The sequence below is a fragment of the Myxocyprinus asiaticus genome, chromosome 9 (genome assembly GCF_019703515.2).
Source record: "Myxocyprinus asiaticus isolate MX2 ecotype Aquarium Trade chromosome 9, UBuf_Myxa_2, whole genome shotgun sequence".
In the NCBI taxonomy this organism is placed as follows: Eukaryota; Metazoa; Chordata; class Actinopteri; order Cypriniformes; family Catostomidae; genus Myxocyprinus; species Myxocyprinus asiaticus.
Window position 1 is genome coordinate 52,188,204 of NC_059352.1, and position 19,055 is coordinate 52,207,258.

At 36.5% G+C, this 19,055-nt stretch overlaps 1 protein-coding gene across 1 annotated transcript in view; it reads right to left on the reverse strand.

Annotated features, from left to right (window-relative positions):
- Window positions 1-19,055, reverse strand: part of LOC127446217 (voltage-dependent T-type calcium channel subunit alpha-1I-like) — a 168,928-nt gene that overhangs the window by 104,471 nt on the left and 45,402 nt on the right. Inside the window, exons 2-4 of the mRNA XM_051706967.1 lie at window positions 15,343-15,454; window positions 11,115-11,248; window positions 966-1,063 (exon numbers count right to left, since the gene is read on the reverse strand). Of these exons, the coding sequence (XP_051562927.1) occupies window positions 966-1,063; window positions 11,115-11,248; window positions 15,343-15,454 (344 nt within the window). The remainder of the gene's footprint in view (window positions 1-965; window positions 1,064-11,114; window positions 11,249-15,342; window positions 15,455-19,055) is intronic.

The window sequence follows — 19,055 nt, forward strand, 5'->3', positions numbered from 1 at the left end:
TCTTCCGGTAAAAACTTTCCATGTCAGGTGATTCTCACTCTTTCGGCATCTGTTTCTCTTCCTCTCATTTGCATACAATATCAGAGTGTAACAGAACGTTCAACACGACATTAATGAACACTCAGGAAACTGTTGAATATGTTGAGGAAAGCGCTGATTTCTGAGGGTTTCAGAGAGTTTTAAGACTTTTTAAGAACCTGAACAAATGCAATGAATACCGTATGTCCATACCAGAACTAAATAAATCATATATCACAATTTATAGTAATCAAGACATGATTTCCACTTACAGTCTTTCACTATATGAGTTCAGGGAAGAATTTGTAAACTGCATAAAACAAGGGAAAATCTCTAAAGAATTCAGAATATTCCTCATGATATTATTTCAGGAGTTCAGGTTGTATTATGTCTTTAATACGTCTGATAGATGTTTAAATAAATGTGATTTGATTAAATTTGATTAAAGTTTGGTTTGTTACAGTTTAACACACGTTTGTCATTCTACACATTCTTATCAACTGAAATATGTTATTTTCGTCAACTAAAAGTATAAGCCATTTTAGTCAGAGTAAAACCGACTAAAAATAATAAATGTGACACGACAAAATATTTTCATCAAAAGACTAAAACAAATAAAAGTGTCAAAATGAACACTGATGGTTAACATGAAACGGCATTCTGTAACTTCTGTAATGTGACGTATTTCTGAGTGAAACTGGATTTTATCATGGTGAATTGATTTGATGGTGTAAAGTGTCTCTATATGACAGGTGCATGAAAATGACGTCAACCGAAAAGGAAAGTTGTTTTAAATTTATTACACTTTGATGAAAGATTATAAAGACAAACTTTTTTCTTTGATAAATCATTTACAATAAGACCAAATCAATTTTCATGTTGACTTTAAAACACACAAGCATCCAGTGAAGGATGTAAACGACTGAATATAGAGAGATCAGACTTACTGGGAACTCTGTTGATGGCCTTCAGTGGACGCAGGACTCGAACCGTCCTGATGGCCGTCAGATTGATGTTCTGCAAGTCCAGAGAATACTCCACCACCCTAAAGAAGAGTAAAAAAGAGTCAATTACACACAACTCTCCATACAAAGTTATGATGTAACAGTTGCTTTCATTATCATCAATTAAATGATGTTTTAAAAGTAACTCATAAACCTGACATTGTTCACCCTGTAGTCCTGAAAAGCAGATTAACAGTTAACTGTTGGTGCGTTGGTGCATTTTAATGCTTAACCGAAAAATAAGCCATTGTTTTATAAGGCCGGCCACCATGTCCTTGAACGTCGGGCAAAACTCTTAAAATATAATGTATAATTTCCAAAAAATAAAAACAAATTCTAGAAGTTACAGGGACCCCTCGTCCCAGGTTATAATGGTTGCTACGCCCCTGACTTTATTACTCCTATGAAGTCTACTTTAATTACTAAAAATGTCCATTTTTGCAATATCATATCAAGATATCAAATGCACATACACAAAGGGAACGACAAACGTTCATAAAATTATCAGGGAAATGAAAATGTCCATGACGGACAGTAGGCTTCATCAGACTGACAGACAAGGATTACTTGTAGCATTATCTCTGACTGGAATAGAAATCCCAATAGTAAATAAAATGTTATAAATTATATGATTTACGCATTTTAATATCATAAGACAATTCCATTAAATTTTAAGGAATAATCTTTAATAACAACAGAAAAAAACTAAATATTTTAAAGTATAAAGGATTATAAACCCTTTAAGCTCTGAAGGTGTTTATAAAGATTTCATGTTTCAGTGGCATACCCAAAATTAAAGGTGTATAACTCAACAAAAAAATGTTTTTTTTTTTTTTTCTTTTTTCGGCATCATTGTAAAGAAAACTTTTAACAATTTTAGTGAAAAAGCTAAAAAAATCACACATAAATTAAGCCAAAAATGCACCTTATTTGACATTGTATATCTCTGGGTGTAAATTAGGTGGCTCTGAAAAACTGCTTTTGTTTTGTTCCCAATCATGTCAACTGTATCATATTATACATAAGAACTTATTACACATGCAAACACAACAATGACTAAAGGTTTGCATAGCATGCAGACATGATTTTAGTAATGAGATTTCACAGAATGAGTTTCATTCTCTGTCATTTGAGTCATCATTGAGTCTGTGTCATGTATTTGGCGCCATCTCCTGGTGGCCATATGTAACATTGTGCTTCATGTGCATTATCTAATGATCTATGCATCCGATTACCTTGTGTGTGGACTCGTTTGAAAGATAATCACCTCCTCTAAGAGATGGTAAATTATATTTTATGTTCCTTTTATTTTTCGTGAAGTTATAAGTGAAAACGCAGCATATAAGCAACACCAACATAATTGTCAAAGACATATACTTATCTATTACTCACTGTATTTTTGTCTGCAAGAAAAATAAAGGCTGGTTGTATTCTACTCTTTAAGAGCTTTCCAACAATATATGACACATGGCGATTTGATCAGTTTGATGTTTTTGCTGATTACAATAATATGTACAGTGCAATTTTTTAATGATATAGATTATATCACATTCTGAGACTCTCAGCCTAAGAAACTGTTGAAAAATCACAAAACAAATTGAGCTAAAAATTAACTTTTGTTCTTATTTTTCTGATTTGACATTATATCTCTGGGTGTAAATAAGGTGGCTCTGAAAATGTGTTGTTTTGATACGAAAAAGCAATCAAAAGTTATAGCATCTCAAAAATAATTAGTGTCCAAATATGTCACCAAACAAATAAATCATAATAATTGTACATAAGAACTAATTACACATGCAAACACAACAATAACTAAAGGTTTGCATAGCATGCAGACATGATTTTAGTAATGAGATTTCACAGAATAAGTTTCATTCTGTGTCATTTGAGTCATCATTGAGTCTGTGTCATGTATTTGGCGCCATCTCCTGGTGGTCATATGTAACATTGTGCTTCATGTGGATTATCTAATGATCTATGCATCCGATTATCTTGTGTGTGGACTCGTTTGAAAGATAATCACCTCCTCTAAGAGATGGTAAATTATATTTTATGTTCCGTTTATTTTTCGTGAAGTTATAAGTGAAAACGCAGCATATAAGCAACACCAACATAATTGTCAAAGACATACACTATATTGCCAAAAGTATTCGCTCACCCATCCAAATAATTGAATTCAGGTGTTCCAATCACTTCCACGGCCACAGGTGTATAGAATGAAGCACCTAGGCATGCAGACTGCTTCTACAAACATTTGTGAAAGAATGGGCCGCTCTCAGGAGCTCAGTGAATTCCAGCGTGGTACTGTGATAGGATGCCACCTGTGCAACAAGTCCAGTCGTGAAATTTCCTCGCTACTAAATATTCCACAGTCAACTGTCAGTGGTATTATAACAAAGTGGAAGCGATTGGGAATGACAGCCACGAAGTGGTAGGCCACGTAAAATGACAGAGCGGGGTCAGCGGATGCTGAGGCGCATAGTGCGCAGAGGTCGCCAACTTTCTGCAGAGTCAATCGCTACAGACCTCCAAAGTTCATGTGGCCTTCAGATTAGCTCAAGAACAGTGCGTAGAGAGCTTCATGGAATGGGTTTCCATGGCCGAGCAGCTGCATCCAAGCCATACATCACCAAGTGCAATGCAAAGCGTCGGATGCAGTGGTGTAAAGCACGCCGCCACTGAACTCTAGAGCAGTGGAGACGCGTTCTCTGGAGTGACGAATCATGCTTCTCCATCTGGCAATCTGATGGACGAGTCTGGGTTTGGCGGTTGCCAGAAGAACGGTACTTGTCTGACTGCATCGTGCCGACTGTGAAGTTTGGTGGAAGGGGGATTATGGTGTGGGGTTGTTTTTCAGGAGCTGGGCTTGGCCCCTTAGTTCCAGTGAAAGTAACTCTGAATGCTTCAGCATACCAAGAGATTTTGGACAATTCCATGCTCCCAACTTTGTGGGAACAGTTTGGGGATGGCCCCTTCCTGTTCCATCATGACTGCGCACCAGTGCACAAAGCAAGGTCCATAAAGACATGGATGAGCGAGTTTGGTGTGGAAGAACTTGACTGGCCTGCACAGAGTCCTGACCTCAACCCGATAGAGCACCTTTGGGATGAATTAGAGCGAAGACTGCGAGCCAGGCCTTCTCGTCCAACATCAGTGTCTGACCTCACAAATGTGCTTCTGGAAGAATGGTCAAAAATTCCCATAAACACACTCCTAAACCTTGTGGAAAGCCTTCCCAGAATAGTTGAAGCTGTTATAGCTGCAAAGGGTGGGCCGACGTCATATTAAACCCTATGGATTAAGAATGGGATGTCACTTAAGTTCATATGCATCTAAAGGCAGATGAGCGAATACTTTTGGCAATATAGTGTATATTTATCTATTACTCACTGTATTTTTGTCTGCAAGAAAAATAAAGGCTGGTTGTATTCTACTCTTTAAGAGCTTTCCAACAACATATGACACATGGCGATTTGATCAGTTTGATGTTATGTACAGTGCAATTTTTTATAATAATAAATTATGTCTGCAAATTTTAAAGCACTTGTTGAGTTTTGGTCATAATGTCTACATGCATTGTAAAGCAGAGCTTCTAACCTTTCAAATGACACCTATTTTGTGTTGCTCAAGACTGTAGTTATTAATATATTGACAATTATAATTTTTTCTCGTGGGCCCGCTGGCAAGCTTAAAGGGTTAAAATATAGCAAGAATAAGGAAAATGAAGTTCAAAGACAAAAAATGTATTATATTTTCAAAAGGTCACATTACATTAAATATCAGGGGATACTTCAAGTAAAATAATTTAGGTCATAATTGAGCTAACAAAAAAGTTTGGGAACCCCTAGTAAAATGGAAAGTATATATATATATATACACATACACTACCGGTCAAAAGTTTTGAAACACTTACTCATTCTTTATTATAATTTTCTTTCTTCACATTTTAGAATAATAGTAAAGTCATCAAAACTATGGAATAACTTAAATGGAACTATGGGAATTATGTTGTGACTAAACAAAATCCAAAATAAATCAAAACTGTGTTATATTTGAGCATCTTCAAAGTAGTCACCCTTTGTCTAGAATTTGCAGACATGTACTCTTGACATTTTCTCAACCAACTTCTTGAGGTATCACCCTGAGATGCTTTTTAAACAGTATTGAAGGAGTTCCCATCTATGTTGGGCACTTATTGGCTGCTTTTCTTTATTATTTGGTCCAAGTCATCAATTTCAAAAAAGATTTTTTTTTTAATTAAATTTGAGTTTTATAATGAAATAAATTAATATATTGGCACAATTATATTTTTGTCTACAAAACTAATTTCAAACATTTACACATACGCCTTCAGATCAAAAGATTTTTAAGATCATGAGAAACATTTCAGTCAAGCGTTTCAAAACTTTTGACCGGCAGTGTGTGTGTGTATATATATATATATATATATATATATATATATATATATATATATATATATATATATATATATATATATGCATTGCACACTTGTATATTTGTAGGTTTTAAATCTGCTAACATTTTATCATGACCAAACGAGTAAAAGAGTAACACACACACACTCACACAGCAGTAACTCCCTCATTTATCGATTGTTTGTGTGCAGAGAAACTGAAAGTCTCATTTCACAGCAGATGGAGAAGTCACTTTAAGACATTACTGACAATTTCACCATGACAAGCCACATTTCATTTTAATTTAATACTCATGCTGCCCATCTGGGACAATCAACATCACTGGGTGTGTGTGTGTGTGTGTGTGAGAGAGAGAGAGAGAGAGAGAGAGAGAGAGAGAGAGAGAGAGAGAGAGAGAGAGAGAGAGAGAGAGTGTGTGTGCTCACAGAAAGAGAGCACAACAGACCAGTGTTTCCTGCACCGTTACTGAATCTACTGTGTCATGGCAAAATAAATTGTAGATGAGTTGTGAGAAAAAATTACACGTTTTTTATTTGCGATGTCCTCACTGCTTGCTCACAACAACAAACATGGCCAGTGTCATTTGATTAATGAATGAATGATTCTTGTGAGTCAGTTCTTTTAATGAATCTGTCTAAAAATACTAGTTATTGGAGTTATCTGGTTTGGGTTTCAAGAGCAGCATTGACAAACACTTCTCTAAGGCTCATACACCTTTAAATCCTCCTGGGAAGTTCCTACTTATGAGTTTGGAGATTCTAATTATGATGCGATGTGCCTTCAAGTGATATACTGTTGTGCTCAAAAGTTTGCATACCCTTGGAGAATTGGTAATATATGTACCATTTTTAAAGAAAGCATGAGTGAGCAGGCAAAACACTTTTCTTTTATTTCTTATGGGATTCATATTCAACTGTAGGTTATAACAGAATGGCACAATCATAAAACAAAACATGGCAACAAAGAAAAACATGAAATGACCCCTGTTCAAAAGTCTGCATACCCTTAGTTCTTAATACTGTGTATTGCCCCCTTTAGCATCAATGACAGCGTGCAGTCTTTTGTAATTATTGTCTATGAGGCCCCAAATTCTTGCAGGTGGTATAGCTGCCCATTCGTCTTGGCAAAATGCCTCCAGGTCATGCAAAGTCTTTGGTCGTCTTGCATGAACCGCACATTTGAGATCTCCCCAGAGTGGCTCGATGATATTAAGGTCAGGAGACTGTGATGGCCACTCCAAAACCTTCACCTTTTTCTGCTGTAACCACTGGAGGGTCAGCTTGGCCTTGTGCTTAGGGTCATTGTCATGCTGGAAAGTCCAAGAGCGTCCCATGCGCAGCTTTCGTGCAGAAGAATGCAAATTGTCTGTCAGTATTTTCTGATAACATGCTGCATTCATCTTGCCATCAATTTTCACAAGATTCCCCGTGCCTTTAGAGCTCACACCCCCCCAAAACATCAGTGAGCCACCACCATGCTTCACAGTGGGGATGGTATTCTTTTCACTATAGGCCTTGTTGACCCCTCTCCAAACATAGCGCTTATGGTTGTGACCATAAAGCTCTATTTTGATCTCGTCACTCTAAATTACAGTGTGCCAGAAGCTGTGAGGCGTGTCAAGGTGTTGTCGGGCATATTGTAACCGGGCTTTTTTGTGGCATCGGCTCAGTAAAGGCTTTTTTCTGGCAACTCGACCATGCAGCTCATTTTTGTTCAAGTATCGTTGTATTGTGCTCCTTGAAACAACCACACCGTCTTTTTCCAGAGCAGCCTGTATTTCTCCTGAGGTTACCTGTGGGTTTTTCTTTGTATCCTGAACAATTCTTCTGGCAGTTGTGGCTGAAATCTTTCTTGGTCTACCTGACCTTGGCTTGGTATCAAGAGATCCCTGAATTTTCCACTTCTTAATAAGTGATTGAACAGTACTGACTGGCATTTTCAAGGCTTTGGATATCTCTTTATATCCTTTTCCATCTTTATAAAGTTCCATTACCTTGTTACGCAGGTCTTCTGACAGTTCTTTTCTGCTCCCCATGGCTCAGTATCTAGCCTGCTCAGTGCATCCACGTGAGAGCTAACAAACTCATTGACTATTTATACACAGACACTAATTGCTATTTAAAAAGCCACAGGTGTGGGAAATTAACCTTTAATTGCCATTTAAAGCTGTGTGTGTCACCTTGTGTGTCTGTAACAAGGCCAAACATTCAAGGGTATGTAAACTTTTGATCAGGGCCATTTGGGTGATTTCTGTTATCACTATGATATAAAAAGGAGCCAAACAACTATGAGATAATAAATGGCTTCATATGATCACTATCCTTAAATAAAAGACTAAAAGTTTTTTTTGCATGATCAGTCATATTTTCAAAATCAATGCCAAAATGTCACAATTTCTGCCAGGGTATGCAAACTTTTGAGCACAACTGTAAGTCCAAATCAAAGGGACAGGTTGGGCAATTTCATACAGTATTTTTGCTTTTTACCTTACTGATGAAGAAAGGAAGCTACTTTATATCACTAGTGCAACAAAACAATGAGCAAATAATGTGTATTTGCTGTGTAATTGATGCTTGTATTCTGTATTTACATTATAATTGTCAAGCTGCCATAGAAAATCATGGGAAATGTAGTTTAGTCATGACAACTCTCAGAAAGATTTAGCATGTTCTTGGACTAGACCTGCTATGCTGCTGTAGAGCAAATACTGAGACTTGCTTCTGCTAAAACATACACAGACATAATGAGTTAACCCTCCTATGGTATGCGGTCATTTTTGACCTAAACACATTTTTCTCATTTAATAAAAATGGTTTCTTTTATCTGAGCAGTACAAGACTTGGTGAGTTTTCCTCCATTTGCCATCTGAACATACAAAACAAAAATGGGCTTGATTCAATAAGTCTAAGTGGTCATAAAAAAAAGTGACACCTTTGGTATTTGTGGTCAAAATTGACCGACCATTGAAAATGAACAGAGCAATTATTTTGAACAGAGCAATTTTTTTTATCTGTCAAATATAATCAATATATCAGCCACAATGAAGAAAAAACAGACAAAAATCACAGGGTGAGACTCTAAAACATCCTCAGTGCAAAACATACACACCCACTCTCACACACACACACACACACAAACATGAACTGGTGAGACTATAACACAGAGCTTTGTTTTGTTTTTTTAACATTTGTCAAAAATACCAGTAAATCAATCACATTGCTAAACACACACTCGGAAATGAAGGGTTGAGATGATAACACACTCACAATGCAGAACACACACACTCACTCACATTTGCTAAATACATTTTTACTATAGAAGTTTCAAATTATGTTTAAATGTTTACTCTGATTCTTCTGTTTTATACTCTAATTTTCAGAATTTTGCCGTTAATTTCTGTTTCTTGATGTTGATTTTCTTGATATTATTATGTATTTACTTTGCATTATTACATTTTTATTTTTGAAATAAATTATTGGTATAAAAATGCATATTCAGTGTTTTCTCTTTGTAACACCATGGTCAGGTTTGATTGCAGCATAATGACATTAACTGCAAAAACTGACACTTCAAATCAATTTTAAAATGCTAAACTTTGACAAATAATAGTTTGATAATGTCTAAATATATATCCAAATGATAAAATATAAAATTAGGTTACAACAAGCCATCAGACTACACAGTATGTGTCTACAGTCATTTACTGGCTGTTACTGGCATGACATGGTTTTCAAGTCATATTATTTATATTTTGTTCAACAGATGGCAGCAATCTGCCTCCAATTTATGTCACATTCTCATGTTTCCTTCATGTTTCAACTTATAGAAGTGTAGGTTCTGAATTTTATTTTATTTATTTTTTTAAATGTGCTTATTTGTATAAGGAAATTAATGGTAATTAATCAATTTAGAAATGTACATGCAAATAAGATAAAATTTGCATAAAATCCCAAAAGAAATTTCTAATTTTATTGTTCTTACTTCAGGGAAGAAGAAATGGTATCATTATCATCATAAAAAAAGGGTTACATATCTGACACTTCCGGTCAAAAATGACCGTGAATACCAAAGGGCGGAGCCATTTTTCAATACCATAGGAGGGTTAAGCATGTGGACATGCTGCAGCACAATTAGACATTAAAACAATCCCCTTGTAGCAGGTGCGGAGGAGGGTTTCAGAGAAAACCGGCTTACATGTCAAAGGACCTATCAGCTTATACCATGTGAGCCAATTGGCTTGACATATTACATGTAAGTGATCTTATTGGCTAACAGACAAGTATAAAGAACCTATCAGCTTGCACCATTCAGAGTTTCATGCCTGAACTTATGTCAATTTTGTTGCACAAGCCTAATAGGCTGGCTAAAGGAGTAAAATTGTCTTGCAAGTTGAATTGCTATTCTTCAACTACAGTACACAACATATGTCCAAACTGCTTGAATAGTCAGCATTCATGATTACAACTTTGCTTTGATTTCTGTAATTAAAAAGCCCCGCAAATCAGAAACTCCCACTAAAAAATGCTGATGTGGTGGCGGTCATGTGTACTAATCTCGTCTTTCTCTGATGTAGAGCAGTGATGATGGTTATGTTGTTTAAAATGATCAGATCAGAATCCATCTTAAAGCTCCACAAACACACACACAGCTGTTAAACTAAACTCTGACACCTCATCATATGTTCAACAGATTTACATATATGCAAACACACATGCTCATATCAAAACTGTCATCAATTAAAGCTTCCCATCTGTCCTGCGTTTCCCACAGTCATTACAAGATCTGACACCATATATGGAAGAGACTATATATAAATAAGTTTGTGTTTCTGTCATAGTTTTAATACTAAGTTAATGATATTTTCTATCCCGTGACCCTAAACCCTAAACCTAACCCTCACACAAACCTTTATGCATTTCTACATTTACATTAAGACATTTTAAAAGGAATATTCCGGGTTCAATATAAGTTCAGCTCAGTCAACAGCAAAAATTAATTTTGACTCATCCCTCATTTTCTTCAAAAATTTCCTTCAAAATGTGTGTTCCAGTGAGACACTTACAATGGAAGTCAATGGGGCCAATCTGTAAACATTAAAATACTCACTGTTTCAAAAGTAATGCGTGTTAACATGATTTTAGCATGATAAAATCAGACATTAACCGTTATTGCGGCATTTACCAGATTGCAGGGTTTCCTGCCATTACATCATCAAGACGACGAAATTGATATATTGGATATAACTTTACACAGGTAAGGTTAACAAGTGATTACCAAACAGAGGAAGTGGTATACTGATCCAAAAGAAGAAGAGATTGCATTAAACTTTCAGCATCACATGAACAGATTAATTTGGAAACAAATCAAACTCATGATCCAGCAAATTATACATACCAGTAGACAGGCCTTATGAAATTCATCCAGTGATTAAACTAATGCTTTTACATGGCTATCTAAATCTGGATGTCAATTTTAAATCTCCATAATTGAGATAAACGCTTGACAATAAATTGACTGCAGAATTTTGCCAGAGAAACATTGAGTTCTTCATATACACTGAGTTCTTCTTGCTACACACTGATTAATTTTGACATCACCTGAATCATGTTCATCCAATTGAGACTCTTTTATAAAGCATCAGTAATTACAGTCTCACCCTGCCATTACGATGAAAAAGTCCAGTCTGTTCCAGGTGTCTCCCAGATAACAACGTCTACCGAAGATCCCGAGAGCCAACATCTTCACCACCATCTCCAGTGCAAAGAAGATGTAGATGAATGCATCGAAGGCCTGAAGAGAGAGACGGGTTTTATTAAAATATGATGGAGTGACTGTGTGAGAGTGACTGTTCAGTTGGGATTATGGAGGAACCCTCAAATCTAGTGCTGCCGATTGGACCCCTGAATGCACATTGTTGAAAATACCCCTTTTGATCCGACAAGCTCTTATGCAAAGTGTTGATGCATTGAGCGCATCGGCAATAGAACGGGGCATCCGTTTACTGTTGGCGCTATGCGACAGACGTTTCCAGTATAGACAGCGTCATTGATAAGGATGGAAAAGATATGCTTTTGACCAGACACGATGTGCCTCTTGCGACCAGTGTAAACGGGGTGTCGGATTTTGAATTCAGACACTTAGTGGCAAGTAAATTGCATATCCACAAGTAGAACTGTATATTCCAGTTTCTTTTCTGAGTAATTTATGTGTTATAATCAGTACTCGTGAACCTTGAAACAGGTTATTTGAATAATCAGTCTATTATTGTGATATCATCTATTTCAGATAAACCCACCCTTAAACATCACCTAAAAACAATTTTTCAAAAAATTGAAGACGGCCCATTCATAAGACATTTGTAGCGAGTAAACAACAGAGATACAGACTATTTGTGTCTTAAGTTATTTTGTAATACCTCTATGACACTCTTTAAAAACTCAAGGAAACGGCGGTGTTTGTTGGGACTAATTAGAGGTAGGCCCCTACATTATAGATAATGTAAGTATAATTAATCATTTTGATCTACTGTCATAATATACAATGACTAGTATGAACTGTAATTGTCAGTGGCATAATTTTTCAGACTTTGAGAATAGACATGGTTCTCAGGCGTCTTACGTGCAACAACTTACTTCTATAAAAAAAATTTAAAAAGCTAATTAGGCTTTGCGCCACTTCATTTACATGGACCTCCCATATATTTTTGCAAATACGCCCACAGATAGTGTGAACACACCCACTTGGCATTTTTGAGTAATTTTGTAGTCAAGTTCTCTAACCCACTAAAAACAAGTAATCGATTACTCGTAAATTAAAACTCAAGTTAAAAATAACTAGTTTGACACGTACACTGGTGGCCAAATGTTTGGAATAATGTACAGATTTTGCTGTTTCAGACGGAAATTGGTACTTTAATTCACCAAAGTGGCATTCAACTGATCATAAAGTATAGTCAGGACATTACTGATGTAAAAAACAGCACCATCACTATTTGAAAAAAGTCATTTATGATCAAATCTAGACAGCAGCCATCACTCCAACACCTTATCCTTGAGTAATCATGATAAATTGATCATTTGGTACTAGAAAATCACTTGCCATTATATCAAACACAGCTGAAAGATATTTGGTTCATTAAATGAAGCTTAACATTGTCTTTGTGTTTGTTTTTGAGTTGCCACAGTATGCAATAGACTGGCATGTCTTACGGTCAATATTAGGTCAAAAATGACAAAAAAAGAAACAGCTTTCTCTAGAAACTCATCAGTCAATCATTGTTTTGAGGAATGAAGGCTATACAATGCTTGAAATTGCCAAAAAACTGAAGATTTCATATAAAGGTGTACACTACAGTCTTCAAAGACAAAGGACAACTGGCTCTAACAAGGACAGAAAGAGATGTGGAAGACCAGATGTACAACTAAACAAGAGGATAAGTACATCAGAGTCTCTAGTTTGAGAAATAGACGCCTCACATGTCCTCAGCTGACAGCTTCATTGAATTCTACCCGCTCAACACCAGTTTCATGTACAACAGTAAAGAGAAGACTCAGGGGTGCAGGCCTTATGGGAAGAATTGCAAAGAAAAAGCCACTTTTGAAACAGAAAAACAAAAAGAAAAGGTTCGAGTGGGCAAAGAAACACAGACATTGGACAACAGATAATTGGAAAAGAGTGTTATGGATCTTAACTCCATTGAGCTTTTGTGGGATCAGCTAGACTGTAAGGTGCGTGAGAATTGCCCGACAAGACAGACACATCTATGGCAAGTGCTACAGGAAGTGTGGGGTGAAATGTCATCTGAATATCTGGACAAACTGACAGCTAGAATAACAAGGATCTGCAAAGCTGTCATTGCTGCACGTGGAGGATTTTTTGAAGTAGTTTAAGAAGTTCTGACATTTTTTTTTTTTTAAAATTGTAATAGTAATTTTTCATGTTATTAATGTCCTGGCTATACATTGTGATCAGATGAATGCCACTTTGGTGAATAAAAGTACCAATTTCTTTCCATAAGAGCAAAATCTGTTCATTATTCCGCCAGTGTACGTGAACTAAGAACAGTTTCAAAATAAGCCAACTGCAAAAAACTATGCTTATATATATAAACATTATGCATTAATAAATAATATATATATATATATATATATATATATATATATATATATATATAAACAATATGCATTAATAAAAATGAATATAAAAAATAAATAACAGTAAAAAACATTTGCACTCACCAGGAGCTTAGAAAACAATGCTGACGGCATTAGGGTAATGCTCTATATAAAAACAATCACTATCACAAGCTTCCGAGTTTCTTGTACAGCTTCACATTTTATTTCCAAAAAAAAAGCATGACGCCAACAAGAACCGAATACCAATACAATATAATTCAATAAGAATTAAAATACTACAAGTATTGGCACACTTGGCCTTGATTTCAAAAGCACAGACAGCATCATATCTTCTTCTCTCAAGCAACGACTTAACGACACATATCCACAGCGCCCTCCAGTGGACTCAATTGTAACTGCGATATTTGGTGAGAGATTCAGAGGGAAAATACAGTGTAATTAAGCGTTGCTCACGGCAGGCAAATGCACAAAAGGAACATCAATTCCCAATATTCAAGTAGTGTTTTTAATAGTCGACTAGCTGGTGCAGAATGAGTACTCGATTAGTCGAATGCTTGTGTAAATCCCTACTTTCACCCACATCCAGTTGCATATTGCACAGGCATGAAAATTGCACTTAGAATTAGAGTTCTCACGAAAAATTCAATAAGACATAGCACACGATCATTGTGCATAGTGTTGCGCCTAACGCGGGTATGAAAATTCAGCTCGAAAAACATTTACAAGTTGGTGCTAAAGATTTTGACAAAAAAACTAAGGGCCCTTACGCACCATCTACTATTCTCTGTCTATCTTTGCTGTCACTTTTCATTACTTGTGCCCATCCCTAGTTTATGAATACATGTTTATGTGTGTGATTGTGAGAAGATTTGTCACCTACCATACATAATCTTGACCTGTAAAAATGTGATGTTATTAGGAGCTTAATCAGTCAGCTAATTTAAATGTAGCACTCATGATCGTCTAGTGTAGTGTAACCGGTCCTGCTCGACCTGCTCCAAGCGGGATTCGAACCAGCGTCTCCGGCATGGGACCAGCTGGCTCTTGTTATAGTAGCACTTATAAACACTCATGTTTCTCCAGTGATTATTTGCTCAGCGTTCATTGGGGCTCAGTTGGGGTGTTAATCCTGTGCCGTTTTACTATGTGATCTAAACACGTCTATAACACTGATCCAGACCGCAGATCATGTTTAACTAGCCTGTTAACTAGCTGTCAGCAGTTCTGTGATGCAGCGTATCTCTGTGAGAAATCCCACGAGACAAACAGACCACAGCTCATCAGAAAAATTGAAGAAAAGATCATTAACAGTCATTTGCTGCTGATACAAGCCAATTAGTTATTAATGCAACAGTCAAAATAATCACATATGAAAGTACAAAGCACTAGTCGATTAAAGAATCATCTACTTCTGTCCAGTCTCATCAACACATGACAACACAGTGATAGCAAAAAACTGATCAAACACACTGAAGTATGTGTGATGTGTTGAACTTGAATCAAAGATTGTTCCTTTCATAATTTGTTAGATGCAAGGTCCCAATAAATATGGAAAAATGTCCATCATGATTTACCTTGATTTATCACTTTTCATTACAAAAACTTGTAAAAAAAAAAAATAAATGTGTGAAGAGTTATATATTTACTATAAAGCTCAGACAACATCTGAGAGGAGTATCACCTGTTCTCTTCACTCGTTCACTTGTCAGTAGAGAGAATTAAGGCAAAGGAATGAAGAGTGGAACTCACCTGCAGAATCTGACAGCGTTCAGAGGAGCAGTCGATGTTCTCACAGGGCTGGTACATCCCCAACGTCACACAGTTTAACAAGATCACCATCATACTGACACGCTCAAACCACGTACACAACACAGTCAAGGAGAAACACAACTAGAATCACCATTCAAACATCAGTATCATCTATTCATCCATTAAGAATGATCTGTTTGCATTGTTATTTTAATCAAAACATTTTAAATCAAAAACAGTTCAAATGAAGGAATTTCTGTTATTACAAATGTAACGTTTGTGCTCCTACCATAGTGATTAAAGATCATGGGATTTTATACCAGATATCAAATCTTTAGTCTTTTTCTTTTTTTTCCCCGTGGTATGTCAATTGATATTTAAGTGCTAAATATTGACATTAGTTTTGTTTTGTCAATGGTACCGTCCAATGCTGATCTTAACGAAAAGAGCTTGAGCAGCCTAATGTTGCTATAGTAACCGCCTCAGGTGAACTTTTCGTGAGTGTCAAAATATGTGCGCTACCTGTGTTGTGGACTTATTTATCTTTACAAATCCATAGACTTAAGACTGTGTTAATAACTCAAACTATTGAGTACAAAATTGCCATATTGCTGTGCACTTGAATGATTTAATATGTTTCCTTGGTCAAAGGGAACATATGGGGGCCATTTAAATAGTTGTCAATAAGACTTAAGAGGTTTTTGCTCTTTTGTAGTATTATTTATGTTGTTTTGTTAAGGTTAAGATAGTTGTTTGGTGTGATGTCACCATTAGGGTGATCTGTGTCCCCATTGGTCAAACTGGATTCTGTTAACACTATCTCAGTTCACCTTGTGCATGTGCAACTGAAGTACAGGTGTATATATGCATTTCTGTGGAGAAATAACTTTATTTAATAACTGACCTACAATCAGTTATAATCTTCTTTATTTAAGCTGTTATTGTATGACTTATATTTGAGTCCAATCAATTCAAATTATTCAGTAGAAACAACATTTAAATAGCAAATCTGAGTTACATCTACTTGAATGTAGTTACCTTAACTTAAATAGTTCAATTCAATCTATATGATCAACAAGTTAAGTGAGCTTAATTGCACAGGTTTTTTGAGCACCATTACTCAATTCAGTTGATTAAAGTCAAATTATTATGGCTTTCAGTGTCCTTAAATCTGCTTTGATATTAAAACGTATGCCTCTGCAAGTAATATTATCTAGAAAAATAAATAAAATCTGTAAACATAATTAATGTGTAATTAATTCTTGTTTTTTATTTGTAACATCTGATATAGTTCTTTTTTTTTTCCTACAATTCTGAATGCCCAATTCCCACTACTTATTAGGTCCTCATGGTGGTGCGGTTACTCGCCTCAATCCGGGTGGTGGAGGACAAGTCTCAGTTGCCTCCGCTTCTGAGACCGTCAATCCGTGCATCTTATCACGTGACTCGTTGTGCATGACACCGCGGAGACTCACAGCATGTGGAGACTCATGCTACTCTCCACGATCCACACACAACTTACCACACGCCCCATTGAGAGCGAGAACTACAAATCACGACCACGAGGAGGTTACCCCATGTGACTCTACCCTCTCTAGCAACCGGGCCAATTTGGTTGCGTAGGAGACCTGGCTGGAGTCACTCAGCACACCCTGAATTTGAACTTGTGACTCCAGGTGTGATAGTCAGCATCAGTACTCACTGAGATACCCAGGCCCCATCTGATATAGTTCTTAATATTATAGTTCTAGTTACACATATTATGACAAAATGTGAATTGATATTGATTCAGTTCTAAGCTTAAGAGGGAAAGAATGTATCATTCTTGAGAATTTTGATTAATACATTTATTAAACTGACATAATCAAGTAAAACACAGTTTAAGTTTTAAACAATGCCCCCGAAAATAATATTTAGGTGGTAAATATTGCCCCTTACTGTACAGTTAATTTCTGACATTGTCATAATGTAAAATGTAAGGAACATGACTGAATCAAATCAAAGGCATACAAACTAAATACTAAAAGAAATAAGTCATGTTTATCTAGGAAGACTAATGTTCTAATGTCTTTTTTTCCATTTCTCGAACCTCATGTGGCGACATATGTGGAATATTTGTCACATTAAATAACCAAAACCAAAATATGAGGAACAAAATCACGATCATATGTCTTCATGTTTTAGTATCAAGTGCAGGTTCACTGAGAGACGGAGACTTGTTTCATGTATGATGCTGACACAACCACCTGCACTGATTCACACTAATATACAAAAAACAGCCAAATGATCCAAGTGTCATAGAGACACAAATATGTTTTAATAGATTTTAAAGTGTCATGGTAGTACCAAGTTGCCTATTTAGATAAGAGGTCTGGAACAAAGCTGAGCTTCTAAAGATAACACGTCTGTCTTTGAGCACTCCAAAACTGCTGTTTCACTGCAGAACCTACAATTCCCAAACCATCACTCTCTCACTTAAACTAATGCTACACACTAAAACCTCCCAGAAGCTTGAGAGTGTCTGTGCATGAACACAAGCTCGCTCGCTCTCTCTCTCTCTCTCTCTCTCACTGTGACAGCTCATTATAGTTAACGGTGAGGTTGACAGGGGTCCCGCGAGGATAGCATGTGTTACCGCGGGCTAGCGGGCTATAGTACATCAGTCTAAACGCACACACACACACTGGAAGAGAACACATTAAACAGAATGAGCGCTATACTTTAATGATGGTCTACATTCACTCATTATTACTGTATGAAACATTCATCAGTAGTGTTGTCTTCTCAGCAGTTCACACAGTGACTCAGTCCTGAAAGTTCTTCATCAGATCAGGATCTGCTGCAGGAGTCAAGACAGATCAAGAGTCAAGTGTCAGTGAACGATGACCCCGGGTCAGCTCAGATTAAGTGAACAGGATGGCTGTGGGTGGGACAGACTCAATCCAGAGGAGCAGACAGAGACTACATGGGCTATTAATACAGACGCAACAGAACCACAAACACAAAGAGCGGAATAATGAAGGCCTTTCCTGAAGCTCCGCAGTGAGTTTGATTGGATAATGGGAGTATTTGAGAGGCACCTTCCTGAGTTAAACTGTATTTGGAGACATTACAGTGTTTGTTTAAGAGAGAGTCAGTACTGGGAGAAAACTTAAGAAAACAGAGATGAGAGAACAGGGTTTATTCTTCTGAATGTCTATTGTTCAAAAAACAGCATTGGTTGAGTTCAAGCAGTTGAGACATGGATTATTTCTGCTAATATTTACAATATGATATGAATGATAACAGGGTGGAAGTGACGCCAAAACGTCTTTAAAAATGTATCTAGCTATTGTGTATATATTCTCTGTTTGCAAATGAAAGACTGTAATAGTGTATTCCTCTCTGTTAAATATACAGTACAGTACTCCAATCTGTTGTATAACTGGATGGAACCTAACAGGGTGTAAATTTTAAATGTAATTTTATTTTCCATGTAATTACACTTGACAGGGTGGAACGTGTTATTAGTGGGTCAATTTACCAACGCTGTCATTAGTACTAACAGGGTGGAATAAAATACTGAGAATAGGCAGAAAAAGTACTGCACAAAGACGAGAGGAGAAACAAGAAAAGGAGAGACGAGACAAGATTAGATTAGACGAAGCGAGGACTAGAAGAGACAAGAGAAACAAGATGATCGAGAAGAGAACAAGGAGAGGAGAGAAGAGAAG